This window comes from Bombina bombina, chromosome 1 (genome assembly GCF_027579735.1).
Source record: "Bombina bombina isolate aBomBom1 chromosome 1, aBomBom1.pri, whole genome shotgun sequence".
NCBI lineage: Eukaryota > Metazoa > Chordata > Amphibia > Anura > Bombinatoridae > Bombina > Bombina bombina.
Genome location: NC_069499.1, coordinates 1147494715 through 1147521074, shown reverse-complemented (window position 1 = coordinate 1147521074; position 26360 = coordinate 1147494715). Strand labels below are relative to the sequence as shown.

The window sequence follows — 26360 nt, the reverse complement described above, 5'->3', positions numbered from 1 at the left end:
TATATTTCTCCAACATAGGTGTGTCCGGTCCACGGCGTCATCCTTACTTGTGGGATATTCTCTTCCCCAACAGGAAATGGCAAAGAGCCCAGCAAAGCTGGTCACATGATCCCTCCTAGGCTCCGCCTACCCCAGTCATTCTCTTTGCCGTTGTACAGGCAACATCTCCACGGAGATGGCTTAGAGTTTTTTAGTGTTTAACTGTAGTTTTTATTATTCAATCAAGAGTTTGTTATTTTGAAATAGTGCTGGTATGTACTATTTACTCAGAAACAGAAAAGAGATGAAGATTTCTGTTTGTATGAGGAAAATGATTTTAGCAACCGTCACTAAAATCCATGGCTGTTCCACACAGGACTGTTGAGAGCAATTAACTTCAGTTGGGGGAACAGTGAGCAGTCTCTTGCTGCTTGAGGTATGACACATTCTAACAAGACGATGTAATGCTGGAAGCTGTCATTTTCCCTCTGGGATCCGGTAAGCCATGTTTATTACGATTGTAAATAAGGGCTTCAAAAAGGGCTTATTAAGACTGTAGACTTTTTTTGGGCTAAATCGATTGATTATTAACACATATTTAGCCTTGAGGAATCATTTTATCTGGGTATTTTGATATAATAATATCGGCAGGCACTGTTTTAGACACCTTATTCTTTAGGGGCTTTCCCAAAGCATAGGCAGAGCCTCATTTTCGCGCCGGTGTTGCGCACTTGTTTTTGAGAGGCATGGCATGCAGTCGCATGTGAGAGGAGCTCTGATACTTAGAAAAGACTTTCTGAAGGCGTCATTTGGTATCGTATTCCCCTTGGGGCTTGGTTGGGTCTCAGCAAAGCAGATACCAGGGACTGTAAAGGGGTTAAAGTTCAAAACGGCTCCGGTTCCGTTATTTTAAGGGTTAAAGCTTCCAAATTTGGTGTGCAATACTTTTAAGGCTTTAAGACACTGTGGTGAAAATTTGGTAAATTTTGAACAATTCCTTCATGTTTTTTCGCATTTGCAGTAATAAAGTGTGTTCAGTTTAAAATTTAAAGTGACAGTAACGGTTTTATTTTAAAACGTTTTTTGTACTTGTTATCAAGTTTATGCCTGTTTAACATGTCTGAACTACCAGATAGACTGTGTTCTGAATGTGGGGAAGCCAGAATTCCTATTCATTTAAATAAATGTGATTTATGTGACAATGACAATGATGCCCAAGATGATTCCTCAAGTGAGGGGAGTAAGCATGGTACTGCATCATTCCCTCCTTCGTCTACACGAGTCTTGCCCACTCAGGAGGCCCCTAGTACATCTAGCGCGCCAATACTCCTTACTATGCAACAATTAACGGCTGTAATGGATAATTCTGTCAAAAACATTTTAGCCAAAATGAACACTTATCAGCGTAAGCGCGACTGCTCTGTTTTAGATACTGAAGAGCATGACGACGCTGATATTAATATTTCTGAAGGGCCCCTAACTCAGTCTGATGGGGCCAGGGAGGTTTTGTCTGAGGGAGAAATTACTGATTCAGGGAACATTTCTCAACAAGCTGAACCTGATGTGATTGCATTTAAATTTAAGTTGGAACATCTCCGCATTCTGCTTAAGGAGGTATTATCCACTCTGGATGATTGTGACAAGTTGGTCATCCCAGAGAAACTATGTAAAATGGACAAGTTCCTAGAGGTGCCGGGGCTCCCAGAAGCTTTTCCTATACCCAAGCGGGTGGCGGACATTGTTAATAAAGAATGGGAAAGGCCCGGTATTCCTTTCGTCCCTCCCCCCATAGGATAGTTGTGCTTTCAAAGATCCTATGGATAAAAAATTAGAAGGTTTGCTTAAAAAGATGTTTGTTCAGCAGGGTTACCTTCTACAACCAATTTCATGCATTGTCCCTGTCGCTACAGCCGCATGTTTCTGGTTCGATGAGCTGATAAAGGCGGTCGACAGTGATTCTCCTCCTTATGAGGAGATTATGGACAGAATTAATGCTCTCAAATTGGCTAATTCTTTCACCCTAGACGCCACTTTGCAATTGGCTAGGTTAGCGGCTAAGAATTCTGGGTTTGCTATTGTGGCGCGCAGAGCGCTTTGGTTGAAATCTTGGTCGGCTGATGCGTCTTCCAAGAACAAGCTACTTAACATTCCTTTCAAGGGGAAAACGCTGTTTGGCCCTGACTTGAAAGAGATTATCTCGGATATCACTGGGGGTAAGGGCCACGCCCTTCCTCAGGATCGGCCTTTCAAGGCAAAAAATAAACCTAATTTTCGTCCCTTTCGTAGAAACGGACCAGCCCAAAGTGCTACGTCCTCTAAGCAAGAGGGTAATACTTCTCAAGCCAAGCCAGCTTGGAGACCAATGCAAGGCTGGAACAAGGGAAAGCAGGCCAAGAAACCTGCCACTGCTACCAAGACAGCATGAAATGTTGGCCCCCGATCCGGGACCGGATCTGGTGGGGGGCAGACTCTCTCTCTTCGCTCAGGCTTGGGCAAGAGATGTTCTGGATCCTTGGGCGCTAGAAATAGTCTCCCAAGGTTATCTTCTGGAATTCAAGGGACTTCCCCCAAGGGGGAGGTTCCACAGGTCTCAGTTGTCTTCAGACCACATAAAAAGACAGGCATTCTTACATTGTGTAGAAGACCTGTTAAAAATGGGAGTGATTCATCCCGTTCCATTAAGAGAACAAGGGATGGGGTTCTACTCCAATCTGTTTATAGTTCCCAAAAAAGAGGGAACGTTCAGACCAATCTTAGATCTCAAGATCTTAAACAAGTTTCTCAAGGTTCCATCGTTCAAGATGGAAACCATTAGAACTATTCTTCCTTCCATCCAGGAAGGTCAATTCATGACCACGGTGGATTTAAAGGATGCGTATCTACATATTCCTATCCACAAGGAACATCATCGGTTCCTGAGGTTCGCATTCCTGGACAAACATTACCAGTTCGTGGCGCTTCCTTTCGGATTAGCCACTGCTCCAAGGATTTTCACAAAGGTACTAGGGTCCCTTCTAGCTGTGCTAAGACCAAGGGGCATTGCTGTAGTACCTTACTTGGACGACATTCTGATTCAAGCGTCGTCCCTTCCTCAAGCAAAGGCTCACACGGACATTGTCCTGGCCTTTCTCAGATCTCACGGATGGAAAGTGAACGTGGAAAAGAGTTCTCTATCTCCGTCAACAAGGGTTCCCTTCTTGGGAACAATAATAGACTCCTTAGAAATGAGGATTTTTCTGACAGAGGCCAGAAAAACAAAACTTCTAGACTCTTGTCGGATACTCCATTCCGTTCCTCTTCCTTCCATAGCTCAGTGCATGGAAGTGATCGGGTTGATGGTAGCGGCAATGGACATAGTTCCTTTTGCACGCATTCATCTAAGACCATTACAACTGTGCATGCTCAGTCAGTGGAATGGGGACTATACAGACTTGTCTCCGAAGATACAAGTAAATCAGAGGACCAGAGACTCACTCCGTTGGTGGCTGTCCCTGGACAACCTGTCACGAGGGATGACATTCCGCAGACCAGAGTGGGTCATTGTCACGACCGACGCCAGTCTGATGGGCTGGGGCGCGGTCTGGGGATCCCTGAAAGCTCAGGGTCTTTGGTCTCGGGAAGAATCTCTTCTACCGATAAATATTCTGGAACTGAGAGCGATATTCAATGCTCTCAAGGCTTGGCCTCAGCTTGCGAGGGCCAAGTTCATACGGTTTCAATCAGACAACATGACAACTGTTGCGTACATCAACCATCAGGGGGGAACAAGGAGTTCCCTGGCGATGGAAGAAGTGACCAAAATCATTCTATGGGCGGAGTCTCACTCCTGCCACCTGTCTGCTATCCACATCCCAGGAGTGGAAAATTGGGAAGCGGATTTTCTGAGTCGTCAGACATTGCATCCGGGGGAGTGGGAACTCCATCCGGAAATCTTTGCCCAAGTCACTCAGCTGTGGGGCATTCCAGACATGGATCTGATGGCCTCTCGTCAGAACTTCAAAGTTCCTTGCTACGGGTCCAGATCCAGGGATCCCAAGGCGGCTCTAGTGGATGCACTAGTAGCACCTTGGACCTTCAAACTAGCTTATGTGTTCCCGCCGTTTCCTCTCATCCCCAGGCTGGTAGCCAGGATCAATCAGGAGAGGGCGTCGGTGATCTTGATAGCTCCTGCGTGGCCACGCAGGACTTGGTACGCAGATCTGGTGAATATGTCATCGGCTCCTCCTTGGAAGCTACCTTTGAGACGAGACCTTCTTGTTCAGGGTCCGTTCGAACATCCGAATCTGGTTTCACTCCAGCTGACTGCTTGGAGATTGAACGCTTGATCTTCTCGAAGCGAGGATTCTCAGATTCTGTTATCGATACTCTTGTTCAGGCCAGAAAGCCTGTAACTAGAAAGATTTACCACAAAATTTGGAAAAAATATATCTGTTGGTGTGAATCTAAAGGATTCCCTTGGGACAAGGTTAAGATTCCTAGGATTCTATCCTTCCTTCAAGAAGGATTGGAAAAAGGATTATCTGCAAGTTCCCTGAAGGGACAGATTTCTGCCTTGTCTGTGTTACTTCACAAAAAGCTGGCCGCTGTGCCAGATGTTCAAGCCTTTGTTCAGGCTCTGGTTAGAATTAAGCCTGTTTACAAACCTTTGACTCCTCCTTGGAGTCTCAATTTAGTTCTTTCAGTTCTTCAGGGGGTTCCGTTTGAACCCTTGCATTCCGTTGATATTAAGTTATTATCTTGGAAAGTTTTGTTTTTAGTTGCAATTTCTTCTGCTAGAAGAGTTTCAGAATTATCTGCTCTGCAGTGTTCTCCTCCTTATCTGGTGTTCCATGCAGATAAGGTGGTTTTACGTACTAAACCTGGTTTTCTTCCAAAAGTTGTTTCTAACAAAAACATTAACCAGGAGATTATCGTACCTTCTCTGTGTCCGAAACCAGTTTCAAAGAAGGAACGTTTGTTGCACAATTTGGATGTTGTTCGCGCTCTAAAATTCTATTTAGATGCTACAAAGGATTTTAGACAAACATCTTCCTTGTTTGTTGTTTATTCTGGTAAAAGGAGAGGTCAAAAAGCAACTTCTACCTCTCTCTCTTTTTGGATTAAAAGCATCATCAGATTGGCTTACGAGACTGCCGGACGGCAGCCTCCCGAAAGAATCACAGCTCATTCCACTAGGGCTGTGGCTTCCACATGGGCCTTCAAGAACGAGGCTTCTGTTGATCAGATATGTAGGGCAGCGACTTGGTCTTCACTGCACACTTTTACCAAATTTTACAAGTTTGATACTTTTGCTTCTTCTGAGGCTATTTTTGGGAGAAAGGTTTTGCAAGCCGTGGTGCCTTCCATTTAGGTGACCTGATTTGCTCCCTCCCTTCATCCGTGTCCTAAAGCTTTGGTATTGGTTCCCACAAGTAAGGATGACGCCGTGGACCGGACACACCAATGTTGGAGAAAACAGAATTTATGTTTACCTGATAAATTACTTTCTCCAACGGTGTGTCCGGTCCACGGCCCGCCCTGGTTTTTTTAATCAGGTCTGATAATTTATTTTCTTTAACTACAGTCACCACGGTACCATATGGTTTCTCCTATGCAAATATTCCTCCTTAACGTCGGTCGAATGACTGGGGTAGGCGGAGCCTAGGAGGGATCATGTGACCAGCTTTGCTGGGCTCTTTGCCATTTCCTGTTGGGGAAGAGAATATCCCACAAGTAAGGATGACGCCGTGGACCGGACACACCGTTGGAGAAAGTAATTTATCAGGTAAACATAAATTCTGTTATTTACAATAAATACTGCTGAGATGACTGAATGAACCTGCCTTAAAAATGGAAAATACGTTAACCTGTTCTGTGGCTTAGTATACAATGTCTTAATAGGGTAGTTATGATATTTTTTATTTCTTGTGGCTTTAAACCCAGAATCACCACTTCAAAAATGTCCTGAATAATAAAACTGCATAAAATAAGAAACTGTGCAGCACTTGTTTTGGACAAAATTTTGCACAAATATAAAAAATGTAATACAGTATAGATTATGCTTTAAAACATTTTTACCATTATATATTATGAAGATTTTTATTCTAAATGTGGGTTATATGTATGCTAGTAACCTTGTTGCATTTTAGCCATATGCTATTTGCTCTCTATAAGATATATATCGATGAGGGCCAAGAGTTTTTGTACTTTATCTGAACAACATTTTACTTAGGCAACACTAATAACCTTTTCACAATTACATACAGTATGTTTGATTCCCCACAAGGGAAATAGATACAAAATCATTAGCGACAACAAAACAGCAATGCCTTGTTGTTTCACGGAGGGACAAGACATTGCTCAGTCATCAAGGAATTTAGGCAATTATTCTTTTGTGTTCAGAAATATGTACACAATTTTACAGCAGTTTCTCTTCCTTCAGATCTAAACTATGTGGCAGATTTCTTAGGTAGGGTTCTAATTTATCAGATAAAATGGCAACATCACAGGCATTTTTTGCATGATTCCCAAAAGATACATTACCTATTAAACTTTAACCCCTTAATGACCACAATGTACCCTGTATGTCACTGGTCGTTAAGGGTTTTTTCAGGACATAATAGCACAAGTCCAGCAAGAACACGCTATTAATGCCCTCCCTCCAGCAGGCTTTGTGGAATAGAGCAGTCTCAACGCTGGTGGCAAGACCGCGCTATAAAACAATCAAGTCCCAAAAAAAGGCCAGCGACATACAGGGTACGTCGCTGGTCCTTAAGGGGTTAAAGTTAGGCAGTCAGCAACGGCAACATTTGTAAGAAATATGACTATAAATTAAATGCTGTTATGCACAATAAACTATATTTTTGCCATCTATATATTGTTTTCATTTTTTTTTTCTTAACCAATCTTATGCTGTTCATTCTTCTTAAGAGGCAGATCTCTTACTATTGAGTGGTGCTATCTAGAGATGGGAGTCAAGCTTTTATGTTCTATATTTTGTGTTTAAATTCAGTTGTTTGTTCAACATTTAGAGAAAGTGGTGATACATTATGCGTAATAAATAATACTGACAACAATGTTTTAATTTTCGCTTATTTCAACTCTGACTTATAATGCTCAAACTAGACAAAATAGTTCATTTAACAGAAAATTGTATATTTGTCATATATGCTAGGTTTTGATAAGAATATTGTGTCAACATTGTGTACATAGGTTCTGGGTTGCTAGATGACACGTCATTCCTGGAGTTAGTAGAAGCTCTTCATCAGTTCACAGATGAAGAACAGAGTGGGCACACTGAGCAAGCAGGCAGCAAGGGTGAAGAAGGGAAAGGAGAAGGGCCCATGACTAGGAAGAGGAAGAGAATTGCCACAGAAGGTCAGTAGGGATAACTAATTAATAAAAAGGAATATCTTTCTCTTAATTTATATTCTTACCATGCGGTCCATTCTCATTCAAAGAAGTGAGCCTTGAAACTGATCAAGTTGTCATTATGGGTTGTTTGCTAAAACATTGTTTCCTTGTGTACAATACAAGTTACATCTTGGAACCATAGCCTACAACACAAATTGAAAAAGGTCATCAATGTTTTTAAAAAAAATCCATTTCCTTGATCAGGCGAGTTACAGGGAAATCCAGGAGGCATTTCCACTTCAGCAAAAGGACAGCCAGAGGTGCGAACAGATGTAGAAGAAGGAACTCACGCTCAGGTTAAGACACAAGGTAAGATTTTGGAATTACTTTTAACTGGGTCAGGAGATCGAGCCAGACATGTTTTCATTAGGACACTGATTTATCTGTAAATAATGGGTAGTGGTCCTTAAAGGAAACTTGTAAATAAGAGCAATGCCTATTAAGTTCTAACATTTCTTCATTCTAACATGCATCCTAACATATTTGTATTTAACAAGTTATAAATAGACTAAATTAATTGCACAGTAGTACCCTACTAGTAACCATCTTAAAATTAAACTTTTTTTTTTTTTTTCCAAAAGAGCTTTATTGTTTGGTCAAAAATAAAAGGTTACATCAATTATTCATATTGTACATGAAGAGGTTATAGCCAGCACACAGAAACAATATATAATAATAAAGTTCACCAGTGTCTTGATCTTAGTCTCTGAGCAATATAAAATGTTGATGAGGTTTGTTGGTTGGTCCTCTTCCTGTTCCGTGTCAGGTATATATATTTTTTTTTTTTTAGTTTTTATAATTATTTTCATTAAATATATTTGAAAGTTAACAGTTATGCTCTATTATTTTAAACATTAAGAAATATGCAAGGTTTACCTTGCTTTCTAAATAAAATATTTCTACACAGTCTTTCTTGATTCTCAGAGGAGAATCCAAAACAGGTTCTGTGAATGCTATCACTATAGTTAGGAGAAAGTGGGTTACTTTATGTATCGGGGGGGGGGGGGGGATAGTGCGTAGAGCATAGCTTTGGGTGGAGTTGGTAAAAAACATAATTTATGTGAGAACTTACCTGATAAATTAATTTATTTCATATTGACAAGAGTCCATGAGCTAGTGACGTATGGGATATACAATCCTACCAGGAGGGGCACAGTTTCCCAAACCTCAAAATGCCTGTAAATACACCCCTCACCACACCCACAATTCGAGTAGCCAAGTAGCGGGGTGATAAAATAAGGAGTAAAAAAGCATACAAAAAGAGGAACTGGAAATAAAATTGTGATTTTTATACAAAAATCATAACCACCATAAAAAAGGTGGGCCTCATGGACTCTTGCCAATATGAAAGAAATTAATTTATCAGGTAAGTTCTTACATAAATTATGTTTTCTTTCATGTAATTGGCAAGAGCACATGAGCTAGTGACGTATGGGATAGAAATACCCAAGACGTGGGAGACCACAGAAGAGTCACTAGAAAGAGAGGGATAAAATTAAAAACAGCTATTTCTGCTGAAAAAATTAAATCCACAAAAAAATAAGTCTTTCTTCTACAAGATACGACGAGTCCACGGATTTCATCCTTGTGGGATATTATCCTCCTGCTAACAGGAAGTGGCAAAGAGCACCACAGCAGAGCTGTATATATAGCTCCTCCCTTCCCTCCACCCCCAGTCATTCTCTTTGTCTGTGTTATACTAGGAAGAGGTAAAGTGAGGTGTAAGTTTTTAGTTTCTTCAATCAAGAAGTTTTTTATTTTAAATGGTACCGGTGAGTACTATTTTCCTCAGGGGGATATGAAAGAAGATTTCTGCCCTGAGGTTGATGATCTTAGCAGATGTAACTAAGATCCACGTTGGTTCCCACAGAGCTTCTGAAAGTAATACAAGAGACATCTTCAGTGTGGAGAGCGGTTTCATGCTACAAGCAGCATTGAGCTATGTGCAGCCCTTTATTTCTGAGGAGACTTGGTATATCAGGACTGGCTGACATTTATTTCCCTGCAAGGGAAGGGGTAAGCAGTAGACCTGTAAAACAAAGGGGTGTTACTGAGAAACCTGTGCTTAATTTATTTCAGTTGACATATTTGGCCAAGTATTATAATGGGCTTTACAGCATTATAAAGAGACACTGGGAGAGGCAGGAATATGCTTAACGTTTTTTTGTTCAAAATAAACAGTTTGACCGTATTGAGAGTGTACTTAGGGGTTAAAGAATTCCACATGGCTTATACTTTAAAACCGCTTCACCATGCGGTTGTTCAGGGGGTATTTTTGTCAAATTTAACATATTTGTGTCTATAAATGCCTTTTAGTGGTTAATTTCTCCCCTTACTCTTGGGGTGCAATAATTTTTGGAGCCATTAATTAGGTGTAGTTAATTTTTAGAGTAAATTAACGTTTTCAAGCAGTTTTGGAAAATTTGTGCGCTTTTTTAATTCATAAAGGCACAGTACACGTTTCTCAAAAAATTGTTTAAAGCAATAAATAAAGTGTTTAACGACTATTGTGGTTATTACTAGTCTGTTCAATATGTCTGACATTGAGGAATCTCATTGTTCTATGTGTTTAGAAGCCATTGTGGAACTCCCACTTACATTGTGTCCCTCATGTACTGAAAGGGCCTTACATTGCAAAGAACATATTTTAGGTGATAAAAGTATGTCTAGGGATAATTCTCAGTCTGAAGAGAATCAGGTTATGCCATCCAATTCTCCCCAAGTGTCACAACCTTTAACGCCCACTCAAGCGACGCCAAGTACTTCTAGTGCGTCTAATTCTTTTACCCTGCAAGATATGGCTGCAGTTAAGTCCACTACCCTTACAGAGGTATTATCTAAACTGCCAGGTTTACAGGGTAAGCGCAGTAGGTCTGGTATTAGAGTAAATGCTGAGACCTCTGTTGCTTTATTGGCCATCTCTGATGTACCCTCACAGTGTTCTGAGTTGGGGGTAGGGGAATTGCTGTCTGAGGGAGAACTTTCAGACTCAGGAAATGTGTTCCCTCAAACAGACTCGGACGTGACTGCCTTTAAATTTAAGCTTGAACACCTCTGCCTGTGTTTTTTCAGTCCCTAAAAGGATTTCGGACATTGTTACTAAAGAATGGGATAGACCAGGCATTCCGTTCTCTCCCCCTCCTAATTTTAAGAAAATGTTTCCTATATTTGACACCATTCGGGATTCCTGGCAGATGGTCCCTAAGGTTGAGGGTGCTATTTCTACCCTGGCTAAGCGTACAACTATACCTATTGAAGACAGTTGTGCTTTCAAAGATCCTATGGATAAAAAATTAGAGGGTCTTTTAAAGAAATTGTTTATTCATCAGGGTTTTCTTCTACAACCTATAGCGTGCATTGTTCCAGTTACTACTGCAGAAGCTTTTTGGTTTGAGGCTATAGAGGAGTCTCTTAAGATTGAGACCCCATTAGATGATATTGTGGATAGAATTAAGGCTTTCAAGCTAGCTAATTCTTTTATTACCGATGCCGCTTTTCAAATGGCTAAATTAGCGGCAAAAAATGAAGGCTTTGCCATTCTAGCGCGTAGAGGGTTATGGCTTAAGTCTTGGTCTGCTGATGTGTCATCAAACTATAAACTTTTAGCTATTCCTTTTAAAGGTAAGACCCTATTCGGGCCTGAACTAAAGGAAATAATTTCCGACATTACTGGAGGTAAAGGTCATGCCCTTCCTCAGGACAAGACTGTTAACATGAGGGTTAAACAAAATAATTTTTGTTCTTTTCGAAACTTTAAAGGTGGACCCTCTACTTCCTCCTCCGCCACAAAGCAGGAGGGGAATTTTGCACAATCCAAGTCAGTCTGGAGACCTAACCAGACCTGGAATGAAGTTAAACAGGCCAAGAAGCCGGCTGCTGCTACCAAGACAGCATGAAGGGGCAGCCCCCGATCCGGGACCGGATCTAGTAGGGGGCAGACTTTCTCTCTTCGCTCAGGCTTGGGCAAGTGACGTTCAGGATCCCTAGGCATTAAAAATCGTGACCCAGGGGTATCGACTAGAATTCAAGGATTTTCTCCCAAGAGGGAGATTTAATCTTTCACGTTTGTCTGTAGACCAGACAAAAAGAGAGGCGTTCTTACGCTGTTTAGAAGACCTATATACCATGGGTATAATCTGCCCAGTTCCAAAACTAGAACAGGGGCAGGGGTTTTACTCAAATCTGTTCGTGGTTCCCAAAAAAGAGGGAACCTTCAGACCGATTTTAGATCTCAAACGCCTAAACAAATTTCTTAGAGTCCCATCGTTCAAGATGGAGACCATACAAACAATTTTACCAATGATCCAGGAGGGTCAATATATGACCACCGTGGATTTGAAGGATGCGTATCTTCACATTCCTATCCACAAAGATCATCACCAGTTTCTCAGGTTCGCCTTCCTGGACAAACACTATCAGTTTCTGGCTCTCCCTTTCGGGTTGGCCACAGCTCCCAGAATCTTCACAAAGGTGCTAGGGTCCCTTCTGGCGGCTCTAAGGCCGCAGGGCATAGCAGTGGCGCCCTATCTGGACGATATTTTGATTCAGGTATCAACTTACTGTCAGCCGCTCAGGAATCAATCCGGGATGTAACCCAACTGCTAGCGTGAATTGAAAGCACACGCTAGCACACTGAGAAATATCCAGGACGTGACCCACTCAGGAAGCAGATTAGAAGATAACAAAAATGAATATTGTTCCCGAATGCAGGAAAGCCACAAAGGATAAAACGTCCCTTTAAATAGTTCAAAGAACAAAAAGGAAATGCTCTTACTTGAAGCTTCTGAAAAAGGTCCTCTTTAGCAGGCTTGTAAAACAAAGGAAAAGTTCTCTTTTGCAGCTTGTAAAAGTATAATGTCCCTTTAAGCAGGTTTATAACAAACAGAAAGGCAAAGTTCTCTTTTGCAGCTTGTAAAAGAAAATGTCCCTTTTAAGCAGGTGTATAACAAACAGAAAGGCAAAGTTCTCTTTTGTAGCTTGTAAAAGTATAATGTCCCTTTAAGCAGGTTTATAACAAACAGAAAAGCAAAGTTCTCTTTTGCAGCTTGTAAAAGTAAATGTCCCTTTTAAGCAGGTGTATAACAAACAGAAAGGCAAAGTTCTCTTTTGTAGCTTGTAAAAGTAAATGTCCCTTTTAAGCAGGTGTTGTTTAACAAAGAATAGGTTTAAAGGTAAAGGCCAAAGCAAGGTCAGGCAGGCAGAAGTCGGCATCCAAATATCAGCAAAAGGTATTGGCAAAAGACAGGGTCAGGCAAGCAGAAGTCGGCATCAAAGTATCAGCAAAAGGGTAATAGCTACAGGCAAGGTCAGGCAGGCAGAAGTCAATGTCCAAATATCAGCAAGTAGGGATTAGGCAAGAGGCTTGGTCAGGCAGGCAGAAGTCGGTACACAGAAGAACAAAACTGATAAGGTACTCACAATCCAGGGAAACAACAAACGGGCCCAGATTCAGATCTCCCGCCGAGATTTAAAGGGCAGAGCGTAACCGTCATCAGAGGGGTGTGAGAGAAAGCGTCATGTTGCTAAGCAACATGACGTCAGAGACACAGAGGAGTTCCGGGAGCCGCGGCGACACGGCGATGAACGGAAGCGCTCATGACAGCACCCCCTCCTCAAGGACCCCTCCGGGGGACAGGACCAGGTCTATCAGGATGAGTCTTGTGGAAGGACTTGACCAATATAGGAGCATTTACTTGATGAGCAGGTTCCCAAGAACGTTCCGTGACTGGATAACCCTTCCAATGAATGAGATAATACAATTTCTTGCCCCGCAATTTGGAATCTAGAATATGGCTGATCTCAAACTCAGGATGTCCATGCACCAATAACGGTGGAGGTTTAGAAAAAGGCTTAGAATACCTGTTAAACATCACAGGTTTTAAAAGAGAAACATGAAATACCGGATGGACTTTGAGAGACTTGGGTAAAGCTACCCGATAAGCAGTGGAACATACCTGACCCAGTATTCGGAAAGGACCCACATATCGTGGTCCCAATTTGTTAGAAGGTTGTTTCAGGCGAAGAAATCGAGAGGAAATCCAAACTTTATCACCAGGGCGATATTTGGGAGCCTTTTTCCGTCGAAGATCCGAAAAGAACTTGTAACGTCTAGAAGTTACAGAAAGAATACGATGTATCTTCTGCCAATGTCGAGTTAATCTTCGGGCTGTAAGATCAGAAGCAGGATTCACTGTGGAGGAAGTATGCAAAGGGAATGTCCTAGGCTGATATCCGTAAGCTGCATGAAAAGGAGAAGTCTGAAGGGAGGAATTGTACCGGGCATTATGGGCCAATTCAGCCAAAGGAAGGTAAGAAGTCCAGTTTGAATGATAATGATCCACATAATGTCTAAGATATGTTTCAAGACACTGGTTTACTCTTTCAGTCTGACCATTCGATTGTGGGTGGTGAGAAGTAGAGAGAGATATAGTAGTACCAAAATGTTTACAAAGTGACCTCCAAAATCGAGAAACGAATTGTACCCCTCTATCTGAAACAATATCTAGAGGAAAACCATGGATTCTTACAATATGTAGAATAAAAAGTTCAGAGAGTCTTTTGGCAGATGGTAATCCTGGCAAGGGTACAAAATGAGCCGTCTTAGTGAACCTGTCGACCACCACCCAGATAGTATTGTTCCCAGTGGACAAGGGAAGATCGGTAATAAAGTCCATGGATACATGAGTCCAAGGCTGGTGAGGTATAGGCAATGGTTGGAGTAATCCTGAAGGAAGTTGGCGTGGAGTTTTGTTCATGGCACATTGTGTGCATACTGAGACGTAATCCTTCACATCTTGAGAGAGTGTAGGCCACCAGACATGTTGTTTGAGGTTTCGAGTGGTAATACTGATGCCAGGATGTCCAGAAAGGGGACTATCATGAGCCCAAAATAAAATCTTGGAACGAAGGCGTTCAGGAACAAAGAGTAAACCATTGGGAGGTTTACAGGACAAAGGAAGATGCTCTTGAGCGGATTGTAATTCTTGTAACCAAGAAGTTGTTAACTGGGCAATGACTTCATGAGGTTGGAGAATGGTACCCGACTCAGGAACTGGGGTATCTTGAAATTGTCTGGAAAGTGCGTCTGCTTTAATATTTTTTGATCCAGGTATGTAAGACAAATTATAATGAAACCGAGAGAAGAATAAGGACCAGCGTGCTTGCCTGGAATTTAGTCGTTTGGCTGTTTGGAGATACAGAAGGTTCTTATGATCAGTAAGTATAGTAAATGGCAAAGAAGTACCTTCCAGCCAATGTCTCCATTCATCCAATGCCATCTTGATGGCAAGCAACTCTTTATTCCCTACGTCATAGTTAAATTCGGAAGGAGTGAATTTTTTAGAGAAAAAAGCAACAGGATGAATCCTTCCAGTCTCTGGTATTCGTTGAGACAGAACCGCTCCAGCAGCAACAGAGGAAGCATCCACCTCTAGAATAAATTGAAACTCAGGATTTGGATGACGAAGGATAGGAGCTGAGGAAAAAGCTTCTTTGAGAGATTCAAAAGCTTCTATAGCCTCAGACGGCCATACTTTACAGTTTTGTCCTTTTCTTGTGAGAGAAGTAAGAGGAGAAGTAATAGTAGCAAAATTCTTGATGAACTTTCTGTAATAATTGGCGAAGCCTAGGAAACGTTGTAAAGCCTTCAAAGAATCAGGTCTAGGCCAATCCAAAATGGCAGAAAGTTTAGTAGGGTCCATTTCGAATCCAGATGCCGATATTACATAACCCAGAAAGGGTATGGATTTTTGATGGAAAGAACATTTCTCCAATTTAGCAAACAGATGGAATTCTCTTAGACGTTGAAGTACTTTCTTGACGTGGTGCACATGATCTTGGTGGTTCTGAGAAAAAATTAAGATGTCGTCCAGATATATGATAACAAAAATATTCAAAAAATCACGAAAGATCTCATTTACAAAATGCTGGAAAACCGCCGGAGCATTGCATAGCCCGAAGGGCATGACCAAATATTCATAATGCCCAAATCGAGTGTTAAAGGCAGTCTTCCACTCATCTCCTTTGCGTATACGGATCAAGTTGTATGCACCACGTAGGTCGAGTTTGGTGAAAATGGTGGCTCCCTGAAGATAAGTAAAAAGTTCAGGAATAAGGGGCAGAGGATAACTGTTCTTGATGGTAATCTGATTCAATCCACGATAATCAATACAGGGTCTTAATCCGCCATCCTTTTTTCCCACAAAAAAGAAACCAGCCCCTACAGGGGAAGAGGAGGGTCGAATAAATCCTCTAGCCAGATTGTCTTTTATATATTCTTCCAGAGCCATGTTTTCTGGTTTAGAAAGTGGATATGTCTTGCCTCGAGGATAGGCAGCCCCAGGAAGGAGGTCAATGGGACAATCAAAAGGGCGATGAGGAGGAAGACGTTCCGCTTCTTTTTTGGAGAAGACATCCACAAAGTCATGGTAATGCATAGGTAAGGATTCCGGAGTTTCAACTGTGAGAGCAATAGTGAGTGGTAACTTAGTAATCTTTTGAAGACATTTAGTCTGGCAGGTAGATCCCCAGGAAGTGAGTTCACCGAAAGTCCAAGAAAAAATGGGATTGTGAATCTGGAGCCAGGGTAATCCCAAGATAATGGGAAATTGCGGAGTGGGAATGACATCGAAACAAATTGTCTCAGAATGAAGTATTCCTACGGTGAGGATTAAGGGTTGAGTAGAAAACTGAATGTATCCAGAACCCAAAGGATCTCCACTGACCGTAGAGACTGAAATGGAATACTCCTTCTTTAGTAAGGGTATAGAATGAGTAGAAACAAATGTAGAGTCAATGAACACACCTCCAGCACCAGAATCAATTAGAGCTTGGGTATAGATCTTCTTATGTCCAATTAGAAGAGTTACTGGAACAAAGAGTTTCTTGTATAGGGAATGACCACTATTTTGGCTTAACTCAGTTCCCTGGACTAGAGTTAAGCCCTGGCTTTTACTGGCCTAGTAGGACAATCCCTTAATAAATGTCCTTTAAGGCCACAGTACAGACATAAGCCAAGAGTCCGTCTTCTTAAGCGTTCAGTCTCAGTTAATTTTATACTTCCTACTTCCATGGGTTCAGCCTGATCAGTAGTAGGAGAGGCTGGAGTGACTGGATTAGAAAAACGAGGAGCTAAACGAAAAGGAGTTCGAGTGGAAGTCCTCTGTGTTCTATCCTTTTCTTGTTGGCGTTCACGAAACCTGGCGTCGAGACTGATACAGAGATTTATTAAGGCTTCTAAGGACTCTGGAAGTTCACGATACACCAATTCATCCTTGAGACGCTCAGAAAGTCCTTTACGGAAAGCGGCTCTGAGTGCTCCCTGATTCCAAGTGGTTTCAGAAGCAAGGGTGCGGAACTCAATTGCATATTGAGAGACTGGTTGATTTCCTTGACGTAAATCCAGGAGAGTTGCTTCAGCAGCGGATGACCTTCCAGGTTTATCGAATACGTTTGAGAATGTAGATAGAAATGTATCAACATCCAACAGTATAGGATCATTCTTTTCTAGCAAAGGTGACACCCAAGCCAAGGCTTTTCCTTTCATTAAGGAAATAAGAAACGTGATTCTAGAAGAGGCAGTAGCAAAGAGAGTAGGGCTATTTCGGAAATGAAGACGGCATTGATTCAAAAAGCCTCTACATTCTTCAGGATTCCCATCATATTTATCCGGAAGAGGAATCCTGGGACTTAGTTGTACCTGAGACTGATTGTTAGGAATCGGAGGAGGTAATGCCTCAATCGGATTTGGATTGGGATTAGGATTGGGAGGTGCGGTAGCAACCAAATTTTGTAATAGAGCAGTAATTTGATCAAGTTTAGTGTCCAGAGACTGCAAGTGAGTGGCATGAGAACCCAAGAGCTGTCCCTGGTGAGCCACGGCCATAGATAATTCAGTGGGGTCCATTTTTATGGCCCGTTTGTAATGTCAGCCGCTCAGGAATCAATCCGGGATGTAACCCAACTGCTAGCGTGAATTGAAAGCACACGCTAGCACACTGAGAAATATCCAGGACGTGACCCACTCAGGAAGCAGATTAGAAGATAACAAAAATGAATATTGTTCCCGAATGCAGGAAAGCCACAAAGGATAAAACGTCCCTTTAAATAGTTCAAAGAACAAAAAGGAAATGCTCTTACTTGAAGCTTCTGAAAAAGGTCCTCTTTAGCAGGCTTGTAAAACAAAGGAAAAGTTCTCTTTTGCAGCTTGTAAAAGTATAATGTCCCTTTAAGCAGGTTTATAACAAACAGAAAGGCAAAGTTCTCTTTTGCAGCTTGTAAAAGAAAATGTCCCTTTTAAGCAGGTGTATAACAAACAGAAAGGCAAAGTTCTCTTTTGTAGCTTGTAAAAGTATAATGTCCCTTTAAGCAGGTTTATAACAAACAGAAAAGCAAAGTTCTCTTTTGCAGCTTGTAAAAGTAAATGTCCCTTTTAAGCAGGTGTATAACAAACAGAAAGGCAAAGTTCTCTTTTGTAGCTTGTAAAAGTAAATGTCCCTTTTAAGCAGGTGTTGTTTAACAAAGAATAGGTTTAAAGGTAAAGGCCAAAGCAAGGTCAGGCAGGCAGAAGTCGGCATCCAAATATCAGCAAAAGGTATTGGCAAAAGACAGGGTCAGGCAAGCAGAAGTCGGCATCAAAGTATCAGCAAAAGGGTAATAGCTACAGGCAAGGTCAGGCAGGCAGAAGTCAATGTCCAAATATCAGCAAGTAGGGATTAGGCAAGAGGCTTGGTCAGGCAGGCAGAAGTCGGTACACAGAAGAACAAAACTGATAAGGTACTCACAATCCAGGGAAACAACAAACGGGCCCAGATTCAGATCTCCCGCCGAGATTTAAAGGGCAGAGCGTAACCGTCATCAGAGGGGTGTGAGAGAAAGCGTCATGTTGCTAAGCAACATGACGTCAGAGACACAGAGGAGTTCCGGGAGCCGCGGCGACACGGCGATGAACGGAAGCGCTCATGACACTTACCATCTAGCCAAATCTCACACGGACACCGTGTTGGCTTTTCTAAGAACTCACGGGTAGAAGGTGAACATACAAAAGAGTTCACTAGTTCCACTGACAAGAGTTCCATTCCTAGGAACTCTGATAGACTCGGTAGACATGAAAATTTTTCTGACAGAGGTCAGAAAGTCAAAGATCCTAACTTCTTGCCGAGCACTTCATTCCATTCCTCGGCCATCAGTGGCGCAGTGTATGGAGGTCATTGGGTTAATGGTAGCGGCAATGGACATCGTTCCGTTTGCTCGCTTACATCTCAGACCAGCTGTGCATGCTCAGACAGTGGAATGGGGATTATGCGGATTTATCTCCTCGGATGAATCTGGATCTAGAGACCAGAGACTCTCTTCTTTGGTGGTTGTCACAGGATCATCTGTCCTAGGGAAGGTGCAGTCTGGAATTTCCTGAAGGCTCAGGGTGTTTGGACTTAGGAGGAGTCCATACTACCAATAAATATTCTAGAACTGAGAGCAATATTCAACGCGCTTCAAGCTTGGCCTCAGTTGGCTTTGGCCAAATTCATAAGATTCCAGTCGGACAATATCACGACTGTAGCATATATCAATCATCAAGGGGGAACAAAGAGTTCTCTAGCGATGACAGAAGTTTCCAAGATAATTCGATGAGCAGAGACTCACTCTTGCCATCTATCAGCAATCTATATCCCAGGAGTAGAGAACTGGGAAGCGGATTTTCTAAGTCGTCAGATTTTTCACCCGGGGTAGTGGGAGCTCCATCCGGAGGTGTTTGCGGCATTGATCCGTCAATGGGGCACACCGGAATTGGATCTGATGGCATCTCGTCAGAATGCCAAACTTCCTTGTTACGGGTCCAGATCAAGGGATCCCCAAGCAGTACTGATAGATGCTCTAGCAGTACCTTGGTCGTTCAACCTGGCTTATGTGTTTCCTCCTTTTCCTCTCCTACCTCGTCTGATTGCCAGAATCAAACAGGAGAGGGCTTCGGTAATCCTGATAGCGCCTGCATGGCCACGCAGGACTTGGTATGCATATCTAGTGGAAATGTCATCTCTGCCACCGTGGAAACTGCCACTGAGACAGGACCTTCTAATCCAAGGTCCGTACCAAATCTAAATTCTCTGCAGCTGACTGCCTGGAGATTGATACCTTGGTTAAGGCGCGCAAGCCTGTCACTAGGAAAATTTACCATAAGATATGGCGTAAATATCTTTATTGGTGCGAATCCAAGGGCTACTCATGGAGTAGGGTTAGGATTCCTAGGATTTTGTCCTTTCTCCAAGAAGGATTGGAGAAGGGATTATCAGCTAGTTCCTTAAAGGGACACATTTCTTCTTTGTCAATTTTACTACACAGACGCCTGGCGGATGTCCCAGACGTTCAGTCTTTTTGTCAGGCTTTAGTCAGAATCAAGCCTGTGTTTAAACCTGTTGCTCCGCCATGGAGTTTGAATTTGGTTCTCAATGTTCTTCAAGGGGTTCCGTTTGAACCCATGCATTCCATAGATATTAAGCTTTTATCTTGGAAAGTTTTGTTTTTAGTTGCCATCTCTTCTGCTCAAAGAGTTTCTGAGTTTTCTGCGTTACATTGTGACTCGCCTTATCTTATATTCCATTCTGATAAGGTGGTTTTGCGTACTAAACCTGGATTTCTTGCTAAGGTTGTTTCAAATAAGAATATTAATCAGGAAGTTGTTGTTCCTTCTTTGTGTCCTAATCCTTTTTCTAAGAAGGAGCGTCTGTTACATAACTTGGACGTGGTTCGTGCCTTGAAGTTTTACTTACAAGCGACCAAGGATTTCTGTCAAACATATTCTCTATTTGTTGTCTATGCTGGAAAGCGTAGGGGTCAAAAAGCTACGGCTACCTCTCTTTCTTTTTGCCTGAAAAGCATCATCCGTTTGGCATACGAGACTGCTGGACAGCAGCCTCCTGAAAAAATTACAGCTCATTCTACTAGAGCAGTGGTTTCCACATGTGCTTTTAAAAACGATGCTTCTGTTGAACAGATTTGAAAGGCTGCGACTTGGTCCTCCCTTCATACCTTTTCCAAATTTTCCAAATTTGATACTTTTGCTTCTTCTGAGGCTATTTTTGGGAGAAAAGTTCTTCAAGCAGTGGTGCCTTCCGTTTAGGTATCTGTCTTGTCCCTCCCGTTCATCCGTGTCCTGTTGCTTTGGTATTGTATCCCACAAGTAAGGATGAATCTGTGGACTTGTCGTATCTAGTAGAAGAAAAGGAAATTTGTGCTTACCTGATAAATTGATTTCTTGTATGATATGACGAGTCCACGGCCCTCCCTGTCATTTTAGACAGATTATATTTTTGTTTTCAAACTTCAGTCACCTCTGCGCCTTTTTTAGTTTCTCCTTTTTCTTCCTATACCTTCAGTCGAATGACTGGGATGTGGAGTCAAGCGAGGAGCTATATAGACAGCTCTGCTTTGGTGCTCTTTGCCACTTCCTGTTAGCAGGAGGATAATATCCCATAAGTAAGGATGAATCCGTGGACTCGTCGTATCGTAGAAGAAATCAATTTATCAGGTAAGCATAAATTTCCTTTTTTTTCTTTCATTATTCCGATAGAGCATGCAAATTTTTTTTTTTTATTGTTTATTTATATCCAGCAGAAGATACATTGAACTTCAAATACATGATTTGTGCCTCTCAGGGCGATTAATTACATATTGGTCAGTCATACAAAAGGGAGAAGAAAGGGAAAAAAAAAAAAATCAATTTAAAAGTAAAACAAACCCATTTTGGACAGTATGACTTTATAAAGAAAAAAAAAAAAAGGTATCCAAAATATACTGCAAATTCTGCTGGGTTTTTCCAGTTTTATACGCTTCCTAATACTAATTCTCAGTTTTTTGTATAACTTAATAAGCAATTATCTGATAAGGAAGAAAGGAGAAGAAAAGAAAGAAAGAAAGAAAGAGAAAAAAAAAAAAAAGGGGAAAAAAGGGGTCCATTTTCTGTCCACCCTTCCACCCGGTGGACTGTGTTCTTAGGGCCTCACGGGATGAGTACTGAAACAGCCTGATAAATTATTGCTCTCTACTAAGATTATTACCAAGCCCCTAGGAGTATCAATTCAGAGTTTCTGAACGGAAAAATGATATCATTTATCTCCGTATCTGGCAGAGATTTAATGAATACTGACCATTTGCTGAAAAATTGTCTAATATCGTCTTCGTTATCTAAATTAGTGTCTCTTTGTTCTAGCAGACATTGTTTCTTTAAACAGTGTTTGATCCCTGGAATAGATGGTGATGTCTTAAGCTTCCAATTTTTAAAGATAATATATCTAGATGCCAGTATGGACAGGAGAATTAACTTATCGTTTGTTTGATATGAATTTTGATTCATTATCCCAAATATTATTTGTAACTGTGTTATTGCTGGTATCTGAATTTTGAGTGTTTTAGTAAGCCAGAACTCTAGTTTCCACCAAAAGTGTCTTATTTTGGGACACTCCCACACCATGTGCATTAGATCTGCTGCCGGCAATAAGCATTTTGGGCAGTGGCTAAAGCCCTGATTGCGGATTTTACTACCTTTTTTGGGGGTGAAATAGGAATTGTGTATTAGTCTGATATGTGATTCTCGCCAGGTGGCTGACACAGTAGCCTGAGCCACTTTCTGAATTGATAATTGAATAAATTCAGTATCAATATTAGAGTGAGGGATCATCTGGTTCCATAGTAGAGTAATTATTTCTAGCTCTAAATTCCCCTTACCAGAATTGATCAGTTGGTAGCATAAGGAGATTGACCTCTGGCCATTGTCATAGAGTTTTAACCAACTTTCCAGTTTGCCCAGGGACCAAGACCAATCTGTTTCTTTCATAAGCTCTGTAACAAAGTGTCTACTTTGTAAGTATGCATAAAAATCCTTGTTATTGATTTTGAATTCTCTTTTTAGATCTTCAAAAACTTTAATACATTTTCTCTCTTGATCAGCCAGATATATTGCCCTTTCCAATCCCTGGGTATTCCAGGACTTGAAAAGTGGAGAGTTTAGCCCTGCCGGAAATTTCGGATTTCCCAGAAGTGGCAAAAATTGCGAAACTTTACAATTAAGGGATAGAAGTTCGCCTACCTTCCACCATGCCTTCAGTGGGCTCATAAGAGTTTTACAAAGTTTAATTTCCCTTGGTAATTCTTTAGGTGGGCAATGAATTAATGCTGATGGAGTATAGGGGTAAGATAAGGATTCTTCTAATAGATTGTTTGTTACATAGTTACTCCGAAAAATCCAATCAGCAACTATTCTCACCAGAAATGCATAGTTATAAAGACGAATGTTGGGCAAGGCAAGGCCTCCGTATTCCTTTGAGAGAGATAATTTCTTTAACAAAATCCTTGGTCTCCTCTCTTGCCATATAAATTTGCTAAGTGCGCTGTTAAGTGAACGGATGTCTTTTTCCAGTACAATTAATGGGGTGTTCTGAAGTACATAGAGAAGCTTTGGTAACAATACCATTTTAAATAAAGCTATCCGGCCAGAGATAGATAGTGGAAAGCCCTGCCAATTTTTCAGTTTCTCCCTTATGGTTTTCAAGATCGGAGTGATGTTGAGATCATACAGCTCTGCAGGATTAGAAGATATAAAAATTCCATAATATTTGAAAGAATTTATTGCCAGGCTAAAGGGAATGTTAGCAGGGGAATTATTGTTTTTTCTGAGCCATAGTAATTCAGATTTTGCTTGGTTAATTTTATAACCTGAGAAAGATCCGAATCTATCGGCAATGTCCAAAAATTTTGGTATGCTGGTTTGAGTGTCTGATAGATATAATAGGACGTCGTCCGCATAAAGAGCTATTTTTATAATCTGATTTCCGATTTTAATTCCCGGGAGATGATGTCTGATCATTATTGCCAGGGGTTCTATTGAAACGTCGAAGAGCAAGGGGGAGAGAGGGCAGCCCTGCCTGGTCCCTCTTCCGAGGGTTATCTGTGATGAAATGATGTTGTTAACAATCAGCCTTGTGTATGGTTCTTTATATAAGTTGGTGATAAATCTCAAAAATTCTCCCTTAAAGCCAAATTTGTCTAAGGATGTAAAAAGATTCATGGATTGAATCAAAGGCTTTTTCTGCATCTATTGAGACAATGGCCAGATCCGGCGCGCCCTCCTCCCCCCGGCTCCTCGACACTGGCTCAAAATATTCTGTTATGATCAGGGCTTCTCTGATTTTTGCGGAGGAGTTTCTTTTAAACAGAAACCCTGCCTGATCTGGGTGGATGATCTTGGCCAATGATAGCTGTAAGCGCCTGGCAAGAATAGAGCAAAGAACCTTGTAGTCCACATTTAGGAGGGCTATTGGTCTGTAAGACTCCTTTAGTGTGGGGTCCTTCCCGCCCTTTAAGATCAGGATTGTGTTAGAAGCAGAGAAGGAAATGGCCACTGGCTCGCCCTTAGAGTACATGCTATTATATAAGTTATTGAGATAAGGTGCTATCTCCATGTTCATAATTTTATAAAATTCATTCGGCATGCAATCTGGGCCTGGTGATTTATTGGCAGGGAGATCTGAGATGGTCTTTGTAATCTCATTCTCTAGAATTGGGGCGTTAAGCGTTTGAACCAGATCATCTGAAATTTTAGGGTGGGATATTTCATCCCAAAATTGCCTTTTCTGTAAAAGGTCCGAACTTCTATAAGAGTAAAGATCTTGATAATAACTAGCAAATGCTTGTGCGATCTCTTCAGGTTTTTCTAGCGAAGCGCCATCCTGTTGTATATGCTCAATAAAAGATGATTTTTTTTCTTTTTTGACCAGATTGGCAAGAAGTTTGCCGGATTTATTCCCAAACCTGTATAGTCTGGCTTGGAGTTTTAAATCTCTCTGTATTTCCTGGAAGACCGTGAAGGTGTCCCTGACATTCTTTGCTCTGATGTATTTCGCCCAGTTTCTTGGAGAGTTTTCCAAGAGATAGGAATTATAAGAGTTTATTACTGAGTTAGTCATTTCCTTTTCTCTTAATCTTATTTTCCTCATTCTCATGGCGGTGTAGGTGTAGTCTATTATTTCCCCCCTAAGAACAGCCTTCGCGGCCTCCCAGAAGAGCAGAGGTGAGTCTATATAAAGTTGATTATGAGATACATACTCGGCAAACTTGAGTTTAAGCCAGCTCTTAAACTTCAAGTCTGATGCAAGAAATGAGGGAAAAATAAAGCTTGATGCTCTGTTTTTAAACTGATTTATTTGAAACTCTACATAAATTGGACCATGGTCTGAGAGAAAGATGGGAAGGATACCCGACTTTCCCTCTAACCCAGACGCCCTATTGTTGATGAGAAGTAAATCAATCCTGGAGAGTGTCTTGTGGGCCTTAGATAAGCAAGTAAAGTCCCTGGCATCAGGGTTCTGAAGTCTCCATATATCCTTGATTTCCAAATTCTGCATAATTGATTTCAGCAATTTGACTTCTAAATTATTACTTTTTTGCTTGGTTGGTTTTGTCGTGAGTCTAAATCTGTCCAGTGGGCAATTACGAGCCATATTAAAATCTCCTCCAAGAACCAGATGTCCCTCTTGAAGAGCTTGAATCTTGGCCTGTATTTTAGACCAAAAAGCCGGATCAAGCTTGTTGGGGGCATAGATGTTACATAGGGTGTAAATCTCTTTGTCAATTTTTATCTTTATCAGTACATATCTGCCCTGCGTGTCCGCTTCACTGTACCTGACCTCTGAATTTATTTTTCTTTCATGTAATTAGCAAGAGTCCATGAGCTAGTGACGTATGGGATACACATTCCTACCAGGAGGGGCAAAGTTTCCCAAACCTTAAAATGCCTATAAATACACCCCTCACCACACCCACAATTCAGTTTTACAAACTTTGCCTCCTGTGGAGGTGGTGAAGTAAGTTTGTGCTAGATTCTTCGTTGATATGCGCTCCGCAGCAGGCTGGAGCCCGGTTTTCCTCTCGGCGTGCAGTGAATGTCAGAGGGATGTGAAGAGAGTATGGCCTATTTGAATTCAATGATCTCCTTCTACGGGGTCTATTTCATAGGTTCTCTGTTATCGGTCGTAGAGATTCATCTCTTACCTCCCTTTTCAGATCGACGATATACTCTTATATATACCATTACCTCTACTGATTCTCGTTTCAGTACTGGTTTGGCTTTCTACTATATGTAGATGAGTGTCCTGGGGTAAGTAAATCTTATTTTCTGTGACACTCTAAGCTATGGTTGTGCACTTTTATATAAAGTTCTAAATATATGTGTTTAAACATTTATTTGCCTTGATTCTTAACCAGATATGTTTTTCATCTCATCTGAATAAAGAACTTCCCAGAGGCCTATTAAGGTCCGGGAATCTTCAGGCGGAAGTAGTGTATGCATTGACATTTCTTTGGAATTATCTTTTTGCCTATTTCTTTCCGCCTCTAGTTCTTCTTCCAAAATTCTTATGGAGTATTTGTTTGTTATGCTGGTAGCTCCAGCATGGCCTCTCAGGTTTTGGTATACGAATCTCATTTGGATGGCCAGTTGCCAACGTTGGACACCTCCGTTTAAACTAGACCTTTTCTTTCTCAAGGCCATTTTTTCCATCAGGATCTCAAATCTTTACATTTGAAGGGATGGAGATTGAACGCTTGGTTTTTAGTCATAGAGGTTTTTCTGACTCATTGATTAATACTATGTTTCAGGCTCATAAATCTGTCTCTAAAAAGATTTATATTGAGTCTGGAAGACCTACTTTTCTTGGCATTCTTTTACAATTCATAGAATTTTATTATTTTTTCAGGTTGGTTTGGATAAGGTTTTGTCTTCAATTCTTTGTTAGGACAAATCTCTACTCTTTCTGTTCTTTTTTCACAGAAAGATTGCTAATCATCCTGATATTCATTGTGTTGTACAGGCTTTGGTCCATATCAAGCCTGTCATTAATTCAATCTCTCCTCTTTGGAGTCTCAATTTGGTGCTGAGGGCTTTACAGGCTCCTCCGTTTGAAACTATGCATTTTCTGAACGTTAAATTACTTTCTTGGAAA

General features: G+C 41.3%; 1 protein-coding gene across 6 annotated transcripts in view; it reads left to right on the top strand.

The window, feature by feature from the left end:
• Window positions 1–26360, top strand: part of EZH1 (enhancer of zeste 1 polycomb repressive complex 2 subunit) — a 485968-nt gene that overhangs the window by 186519 nt on the left and 273089 nt on the right. For all 6 annotated transcript variants that reach the window (XM_053699400.1, XM_053699426.1, XM_053699407.1 and 3 more), the window contains 2 exons: window positions 7171–7335; window positions 7576–7680. In XM_053699400.1, the coding sequence (XP_053555375.1) occupies window positions 7171–7335; window positions 7576–7680 (270 nt within the window). The remainder of the gene's footprint in view (window positions 1–7170; window positions 7336–7575; window positions 7681–26360) is intronic.